The sequence below is a fragment of the Nuphar pumila genome, chromosome 12, assembly GCF_984573655.1.
Source record: "Nuphar pumila chromosome 12, dmNupPumi1.hap1.1, whole genome shotgun sequence".
In the NCBI taxonomy this organism is placed as follows: Eukaryota; Viridiplantae; Streptophyta; class Magnoliopsida; order Nymphaeales; family Nymphaeaceae; genus Nuphar; species Nuphar pumila.
In genome coordinates this window covers 15484763-15494231 of record NC_143260.1, presented here as the reverse complement: position 1 = coordinate 15494231, position 9469 = coordinate 15484763, and the positions used below count along the sequence as shown (strand labels likewise).

General features: G+C 40.5%; 1 protein-coding gene across 1 annotated transcript; it reads right to left on the bottom strand.

The window, feature by feature from the left end:
• Window positions 1–7768: 7768 nt before the first annotated feature.
• LOC149820104 (uncharacterized) lies at window positions 7769–9109 on the bottom strand. Its single transcript, XM_089981741.1, has one exon. It carries the CDS (start codon window positions 9107–9109, stop codon window positions 7769–7771), a length of 1341 nt encoding a protein of 446 aa, XP_089837867.1.
• Window positions 9110–9469: the final 360 nt, after the last annotated feature.

The window sequence follows — 9469 nt, the reverse complement described above, 5'->3', positions numbered from 1 at the left end:
TGTGCAACTTGTAAGTGAGGTTTGGACTTCGACTCTTATTAGTTTTGATGGAGAAGTTCTCTGCCGAAGTCAGTAATCTCCGGGTGGGGTCACCAACACCCATGCTGGCCCTAAGGAGGTGTTTGCTTCGCAGCACCCCTTCCATGGATCCCTCTGCCGTGAAAATTGAATCAGACCCCCCCCCCCCCTCATGGAAACCATTTCCGCAGAAAAGGAGGGTCCATCGAGGCGTTTCCATGATGCCATGTTTGTTTTAGCATTGTGGGCTTTGCGGAAATGCACACCATCGATGTGTTTTCACGAAAAAACTAGATTTTCTGTGACACTCAAACGCCCCCTAAGAGTGGGCTTCAACTCTTATTGCTTCCAGCTTTAAAACAATGTACTTTCTCTGTAAACGTGACATCTCAACTTATCAATAGATCGAACTCAAAACTCAGATACTTTCAGCTTTAAAACAAAGCACTTTTCTTGTAAATGGGCTAATCTCAAACTCGGCTTGTTTAGGTTCGTTTGCCAATCGAGTCAATAGCTCGAGCGTGGGTCCTTAGATTTCATACTGGGCCCCACCAGTCAGCTCTCCTGTTTTCAATCTAGTGGGTGCAGCCTTTAATAAATGGCAGAGAAAAAAATAACGTTGTCTTTTACGCAATTCGAGGCCTGTGTTCCCACGTGGGACTTGTCCCTTGAACACTGAACGTTGCCATATTTGCCAGTCGGAGCTCTAGCAATTGGTGCAGCCCACGGGGATGGGTCAGTTCCCCCACTCTTTTTTCCTTTCTCAGTTTCGGGGCTTTAAATTCTAGATCTTGTCAAGTTAAAAAAAAAAGAAAGAAATTAAGAGTTCCAAAAAAAAAAAAATTAATGGATCAAGTTACTAAGGTTGATTTTCATTTTTTTTATAATAAAAGAAAAAGCCTACTAAGAACCGGGTTACATAATGGCCGCCTTCTTGTGAGGTAAAGCTCCAGGTTGAAGACATGACCACCTAGCTTTACTTGTCTCATTCGTGATAAAAACAACAGCAACCCCCATGCACCAGCAGGATTCGATCTTGAGCCTTCAACTTGATGCAGGACCCTGCAGACTACATGAGTAAGCACTACGGTGGTAATTTTGATCATTTCATTGAAGACATTAATTGAACTTTGATAGAGCAAAAAAAAGGAAAGCCTCTTTGTATCAGCTCCTTTTGGTGACATGAAAGTTAGAGATTTTCTTTTTCTTTTCTTTTAATTTTAACCGATACAAAACCATTCTATCACTGACAGCCTCTGCCGATACCTAGAAATATACACAGCTGCTGCAGTGTTTTCCACAATTTTCCAACTAGTAATATTTCTGTCATTTTGTTTTTACACCAGTATGGTGAAAGAACCACCATCAAAGAGATTGATGAGCGTGCACAAAAATGAATGCCCTTCCAATTCCATGTCTATTTCATCTGTAGAAGCAAATTTCTTTATGCATAAAATGTCACATTGACATCTCTATATATGTTGCTTGTCCTTTTGTTTTTTCTTGAATGGAGTTTTACTGCAAAGCTTCTGATAAGATTCCAATGGATACACTTTGCAAGTATTGGGAGGGGGGAGATACTGTAAAAGATAGACATTCAATGTAAACTTCGCACGAACTCACTTTCTTGTGAGTTGTGAGATGATTCAATAATTTTAACATTTAGTTACAGAATTCCGTCTTGATAGATGTTGATACAAGATAATTCATAGATTTCTATGCGGAGATCAGGCTCCTTTTCGTTTCCTGATTATGCGCTTGGTTAGTTGAAGTCCACGAGTGGAGACTTTCACTTTATCTCCATTTGCTTTATCGTGGGTACATGACCCGGTTTCCTTAACATGCCCTGTCAAACTCAGCATAGCATGGGGCCGCACATTGAACTTGTATGGAATGTCAGCAAACTGAGCCAGCGGAAGCTGTTTGGTTAAGTCATCTACTAGTTGATCTTTAAAAGAGATGAAGTGGATTTGAAGATGACCTTTACGAACATGATCATTAACGAAATGAAAATCAATTTTGACATATTTAGTCGAGGCATGAAAAACCAGATTAGCTGCGAGATAGAGAGCAACAATATTATCACACCAAAGAATGGGTGGTTTTTGAGACAAGAAGCTGAGTTTCCCGAGTAATTGCTTGAGTCATATGAGATCCAACGCAGCACCGAGCGATTGTTTTCTGCTTGCAGGAAGACCAAGAAATGACAATAGGGCCCTAAAACACCACGAATTCATCTATAGATTTACAATCATCTGGGCAACTGGAATAGAGGCAGACCTCTTAAGTAGAAGACCATGTTGTAATGTATCCTTAAGGTAACTGTTGACTAGTGAGCAACAGTGGTGGTAGACCTTGTTGATGGCAAATGCAACATGAGGATGAGTGAGTGAAATATTGTAAACCACCAACGATGTTGCTATAGAGTGTAGCATCAGGAAAGAGATAAGAGACATCTTTAGTAAGTTTGGAATTGAAACTCATTGGAGTGGTGACCAGCTTGGCGTTTGCCTTGAATGCTTTCTGAAGGAGGTTAAAAGAATGCACAACCATTGATAAAGATGAACCCCTACATTGGAGTAGATAACCTCGATGCCAAGAAAATAGTTGAGACGGCCAAGATCTTTGATAGAGAAGGTTGATCCAAGATGAGTGACGAGTTGTTTAATTGCCAATGCAATTCTGTGGTGATGATCAATATAAACCAATAAATAAATAATAAACCCACGACATTGAAAAATGAACAACAAAGCATCAGGTTGAGAGATGATGAAGCTGATAGAGACTAAATAGGTGCTCAAATACTTGTATCAAACACAAAGTGCCTGCTTGAGGCCATAAAGAGCTCGGTTGAGATTACACATATGATTAAAAAAGTTGACAGCCTCAAAAACTTGTGGTTGATATATATATATATATATATATATATATATATATATATATATATATATATATATATATATATATATATATATATATATATATATATATATATATATATATATATATATATATATATATATATATCCTCATCGAGAAACTCATTAAAAATGACATTGATAAAATCAAGTTGGTGAATAAGCCATTTAGAAGCAAGAGATATAACTACTTGAATAGATGTAGCTTTGATAATTGGGCTGAATGTCTCAAAAAAATCTATACCCTCCTTCTGGTGGAAGTCTCTGGTTATAAGCCGGGCTTTGTAGTGGGCAACGAAACCATCGGCTTAACGTTTGATTCAATAAACTCACTTGAATCCAACAACATTGAAATATGCTTGAGGTGTAACGAGGTGCCACATGTGATTCTAGAATGAGGCTTCCTTAACCGATACGATTGATCCGGTGTCAGTGCAGCTCACTTTGGCTTAGGTTTGTAGGATTTGGCTCATTAGAAACCGTGTCAAAGCACAATCCTGCATTCAATTAGATCACATGCTTCACCTTTCACACAAGCCATAGTCAATTCCGTTGAGTTTCATTTGATTGACACCTAAGTTATAGAGTTTGGTTCTACTCATCTCCTATGCCATCCTCCGTCTTTATGTCATAGAAGTTGTTTTGATCAAATCTGACCCTTTAGATGCATTCTATGTGGTCAATTTAATAAGAACAAAAATAATTTTAAATTCGCAAAATTTCATGTTTTGTCAACAGTTGATTTTTAGATTTTCAAAAAATCCTTCACCCAAATCAGATTATGGCCAATTAAATACCGATCTTTACTAAATGAATGATGTAGATCACATATGTGGCATCTGATTTGGTAAAAACAACTTGCATTTGACATAGGGGATGAGCAGCTCATTTACCTTAAACGAGTTGAGCTTGAACACTTTGCGTTTGGCTTGAGTCAGCATATATATATATATATATATGTTCGTATTTGGTACTATTGAAAGCATGGAATTATATAAAACTATTGAGCTGAAATCATATGTTTTAGTAAGGGATGAGTTAAGTACTTTGGCAATCCTGTCACCCCAAAAACGAATATCAGAAGTCCCTGGTCCAACTGATCCCTTCTCAAGGAAAGAGAAAAGGCGTGCAATCCTGAAGAGCAGCATCTCAAGTTAGGACTCGGGTTCTGAATCCATTTTTAAAAAACCTATATTTTTCGTAAAAAACTTATTATTTTTGTTTTTCCAAAAAAACGGATCCATAGGTAGATGCAGGAGTTGATCACAAATGCCCAAGGTGTTGTTTGTGTAAATGATGAGATGGGCAAATTTCTTTAAGGTCGGTAGGGGCCTGCGTCAAGGCTGCCCCCTTATCTCTACTTTTATTCAACGACTTCGTGAAGGGTTTTGCACCTTTATTTCACAGGGCCTTCAAATTGGGGTTCGTTCAAGCCATTTCATTTCATGGGACAAACACATCTATAATTCAATTTGTGGACGATCTCGTGAGGATCTGCCTCATCCTACGTGCTTTTGCCCTACCCTCAGGCCTGTCCGTGAATGACAGCAAGTGTCAGCTTGTGTGCTTCGATGCGGAATCGCAAATCAAACTAGCAGCTTCTTCAACATCTTTTAGATGTCGCATCACTAGTCTGCTGTTCACATGCCTGGAACTCCTTATTGGTGTCTCCAATATCCGAGCCACGTCCTGGGAACCAGTTATTGATAGAGTCGAGTCCAAGCTCCAAGCCTGGTGATGCCCCACCTTATCTTACACCAGGTGACTAATTTAGATTAGACATGTTCTGTCCAGCTTGCCATCTTACATGTCTGTCTATCGTATGCCTGTCAAAGTGGAGAAGGAATTGACATCCTTCTTTAAAAATTTCCTGTGGAGCAGTCACTCAGAGAAGAAGAAAACTCTTGTTACTTGGCAGTGTGTGTCTCTCTACCAGTTGATCCTGGTGGTTTGGGAATTAGTGACACTAGAGCTGCTAATACGGAGCTTTTAGTTAAATGGTAGGCCTCTCTCTGAGACGGCGATACTGAAATCTCTCTCCTCCTCATGGCCAAGTGTGACCTTGGTCCAACTCCTTGGAAATGGAAACCTAACCAATGACCACCTACTTTTACATCGTGGCTTGATTGGGTTCTCGTATGACCATTCTTCTCAAGTAATCTTTCTTTAAAGTTGGGTAATGGAGATGCATGCCACTTCATGTATTCTTCAATTGTTGAATCATTCATTATCATGTAATACCAAAGGTTATATGCAAACCAAAGACTAGACAGAGTTCTTGTATTGTGCAAATTCCTTGATGTTTTTTTGGAGTTTCAAGCAATGTCATAAATCTGGTATAGGAAAGGCTAGGGATGGGTATCATAAGATAACCCGGGAAAGAAGCACTTCAATTTTGCAAAAAATCAAAAAAAAAAAAAAAATTCTAAAACTTACCTAAAAAAAATCACAAAATACAAAAAAATAAATTTAAGCATATTGACAGGAATTAAAATGAAGTGATCAATGACAAAAAAACATGGTTTTTTATGTTTGAACTTTCGGTATATTGTAGTTCATTGATTTGTCTACCCTCATAAAATCTGATATATACATTAGAAAAACATGATCCAAATGTCAGTTTCTACCAAAAGATTATTTTTGGAGCATGCAAAAAAACTAAAAAAGAAATGAAAATATTACGTTTTTCACTAAGGCTTCCTTGCCTACGAGGGTAGCCCACATTACCCCTCTGATAATGGTTGAGAATGCAACACAAAGTGTCCATACAATGTCACAACAGAACACGTTATTTGGGGTCCCATCTATAGGGGAGAGGATACAAATTAACCTGAACAGGCTATGCAACAAGGTATGACACATGTCAAAACAGCTTTTGTAATTTGAATGTACTTCTAAATATTGTCATGTTTTGCTTTTAGAAATAATGTATCGTTGTCGTAAATGGTAAAGTGTGTATCCGTGTCCCTGTCCATATCCATGTGACATGGGACTCATCTGATGGAGAGGACACAAACATGACATATTTTGCCCCTAGATCATGGCAAGGCCATCTCTAGGGATGGCAGTGGATTGGGGGAAAAGGGGTCCCGCTCCGCCTCACCCTGTTTAGACCAGGGATGAAGGACATGAAACGGGGGTGGAGGCAGGGATAAAGGTTAAAATCAAAACTCGTGCAGCGATGAATTTACACTTTCCTCCACCCCACCCCCTCCTTGTCCCAGTCTTGCCCCATCCCCAATCCTTCTTTAAGGATGGCAATGGACCGAAGGGAAAAGAGCCCCGACTTGCCCCTATTTGGACGGGGATGAAGGACATGAAACAGGGATAGAGGCGAGGATGAAGGTTAAAATCAAAACTCGTGCGAGGATGAAGGCAGAGATTTTGAGATGGGGTGCGTCTCCTTCCCATTGTGTTGGGACCACAAATATCAACACGTGTCAATTGCATGCTCCATATCACCAATTTTCAGCGACATCTGAGTTGGCTTGAGTTTGTTGTCCGATCTCTTCTCTCCTCCATATGTGGTCTCTCCGTATAAATTAGGAAATTAGAAGGGTTGAATAAAAAAATAAAACAAAAAAGTTTGTACTTTACTTAAATGAATAGGACAATAATAAAGGATAAGAGTATGAGTATTGGTTTCTCTTACCCTCGATTTTTTATAAAATTTGATGCTTACAAAATCATAATTTTCATAAAAAAACACAATTCACCAGCCAATTTCTATAAAAAGAATCAAACTCAATACATCTGTGGTCTGCAAAACATAGCCTGAAATATTAAAAATCAGCACTGTCCACCCGGTATCAGTCAATCTAAATGGACAGTAAAGGGAGACTCAAGAGGTTTGGCGTAGTGGGATGGGCCTAGGCCGTTTGATGGGCAGTCTAGTTTCAAATCTTATGGGCATCACCCCTTGCATGAGCCAAGCTTGGCGATTTCATGGGGTCGACAGGTATGGCAGGCTGAGACAGCGCGGCTAAGTCTCTGCGCCTGGGCCGGTTTCTTAGAGTAAAAAAAATGGACAGTAAAGAGACACACTAGCTTGACCAGGTAGTCATCAGGCAGCTATTTGAGATTATTGACAATGTGGGCGGTTAGATGTAAAAAGTTGTAACTTGAAAGCTTAAATGTAAATTGCTCAAAAAAACTACTCCATAATGCACGAATATTCCATTTTTTTTTTTTACAGCAGTCAAGATGCTGGGGAAGATAAAATACTAGAGAAAAGGGGAAAAAAGTAATGCGCTGACGCTCTTTCTATGGTGTGCTTAGAATAGTACTTTCTGAAGATCAGCTGGAAAATCTGAAGACGGACGCTTTTCCCGTTGTTGGACCTCTCGCTACATGTATCGTCATCACACATTTGGCTGACAATCAGTACCACAAATCACCACCGGAAAAGGAAGATCTTTTTGGTCAAAGAGACGTGATTCTCTTTTTCAACAATGAACTAAAGAACGCAACTAAGCATACAGAAATACTGAGCTCCCCACTGTTCAAAATTGCAGAGAGTCTAATACTTTACTGCAGGAGGGGAACCCCCTTCCGCCAGAAACACAGAGAAAACAGCAAGCAGCAGAAGAAATTACACAATTTCTCTTGCACCATCAATTTCTTCCATGGCTGAAGCACTGCACTGACCTTCCATTCACGCATAAATGCATAACGAAGAGAGAGAGAGAGAGTGTGTGTGTGTGTGTGTAGTAATCAGAACTATGGTTTTTCTTGTCTTTTAGATTATAAAGACGATATGAAAGAATCACACAGTGAACATGGTACTGATGAAAAAGGGAGAAGACCAAGGATGCACGAGATACATGAGTAGTTTACAAATAGACCACCAACCAAAAGCTGAGCAGAAACATCAACCCGGATGCTCCACACGGAAAAGCTTCAGAGTTCTTCAATGGCAGAACAACAGACCCATTCTTGATCAAGAGGCTCCCATTCTTCCCACCATCACACACTCCCACCCCAACTGCAATCCCCTCAACACCTGCCGAACCGTCCAAGCACAACCCCGGGTTCCCACTCAAATCCAAATTCCTCCCTAATCTCTTCAAGAAGGCAGCATCAAAGGGCACCGCACCATCCAACGAGTTCTTGCTCAAGTCCATGTGGTAAATGCGTGAAAGCCCTGCTAAACCAAGAGGTATTCTGCCAGTCAACCTGTTGTTCTCCAAAGATAAACTGCTCAGATTCAAGAGGCGACAGAAGGACTCGGGTATGGCCCCAGAATAGCCTGAGTTTCCAAGCCTGAGCTCTTGGAGCCTCACCAACTCCCCAAACTCATCGGGCAAAGGTATGAACATGGGGTTGTTGTCCATAATGAAATACTCGAGGCTCTGCATGTTCTTCAGCCCTTTAGGGAAACCTCCTTTGAGTTGGTTGTTGCTCAATGCAATGAAAGCCAAGTTGGTGAGATTCCCCAACTCAGGAAGACTACCACTGAGGGCATTAGAGCTCAAATCCAGCTTCTGCAAGGAGACCATTTCTCCAAGTGCAGAGGGAATATCACCTGTTATTGAGTTATAGCTCATATCCAGGCCTACCAAAGTCTTGATATTTCCAACCTGACTTGGGATGGGGCCTGTAAGAGAATTATAGCTCAAGTCGAGGTGAATGAGTGAAGAGAGAGTGGAGATGTCTTCTGCTATGGGGCCAGAGAGACGGTTTTGAGAAAGTGTGAGGATTTGGAGGGACTCGAGTGAAGAGATTTGAGGTGGTATGGGACCAACCAAAGCCTGGTTCTTCCTAAGGCTGAGTTGCTGCAATGCTGAAGTTTTATTGAGGGTTGGTGGTATTGAGATGGTGGTTTTGGTGTGGGTGAAACAGTTGAAGAAGAACACTGATTGGAGGTAAGGAAGGAGGAAAATTTTGGAGGGGAAGATGGCGCTTCTCTTGCACAGAGGATTGGGTGCTGCTCCAAAATCTAATCTAGAGACATGGAGAAGGCTGTCCTCAGAAGGCTTGCACTCAATGCCTTGCCAGGAAGAACCTGGATCACATGGGCTAGGGTGGGAGACCCTCCATTGGCGATCTGAGGACATGGATTCCATGATTTGAAAGAGAGTTTCTAGCTCAAATGGGTCCATTTCTGTGAGGACTTCATCAACAGAAAGAGAAGGTGATGGAAGTGACAATACAAGCAAAATCATGACAAGCATTATTGGGTTTAGTTGAGGTTTTTGAAAGATGGGTATCATACTTTGGCAATTTTAGAGAAAGAAAAGGGGTGCTTCTGCTGCTGCTTCAATGGGAATGTCGTTCTGAAACAACAGATACTTAAAAAGCAATGTAGTTCTGAAACAAAACAAGAATAGATGCAAACAGTGAGGAGAGTGGGGAGGGGTGGGGAGGTGGGGAAGAGATTCTTGAAGTGATTGAAATGATAGGGAGGGGGCCCACTCCATTGAATGTCTCTTATTTTCAAAAGCCAAAGGATGAAACCATATGTACAGAAAGGATTTTCAAAATTTAGATAGGACCAAAATATATCTATTAACTACAGAATGTGAACAAAGGTT

What these genes read in the sequence shown, in the direction of transcription:
- LOC149820104 (XM_089981741.1), bottom strand. Translation starts at nt 9,109, where the DNA reads ATGCTTGTCATGATTTTGCTTGTATTGTCACTTCCATCACCTTCTCTT.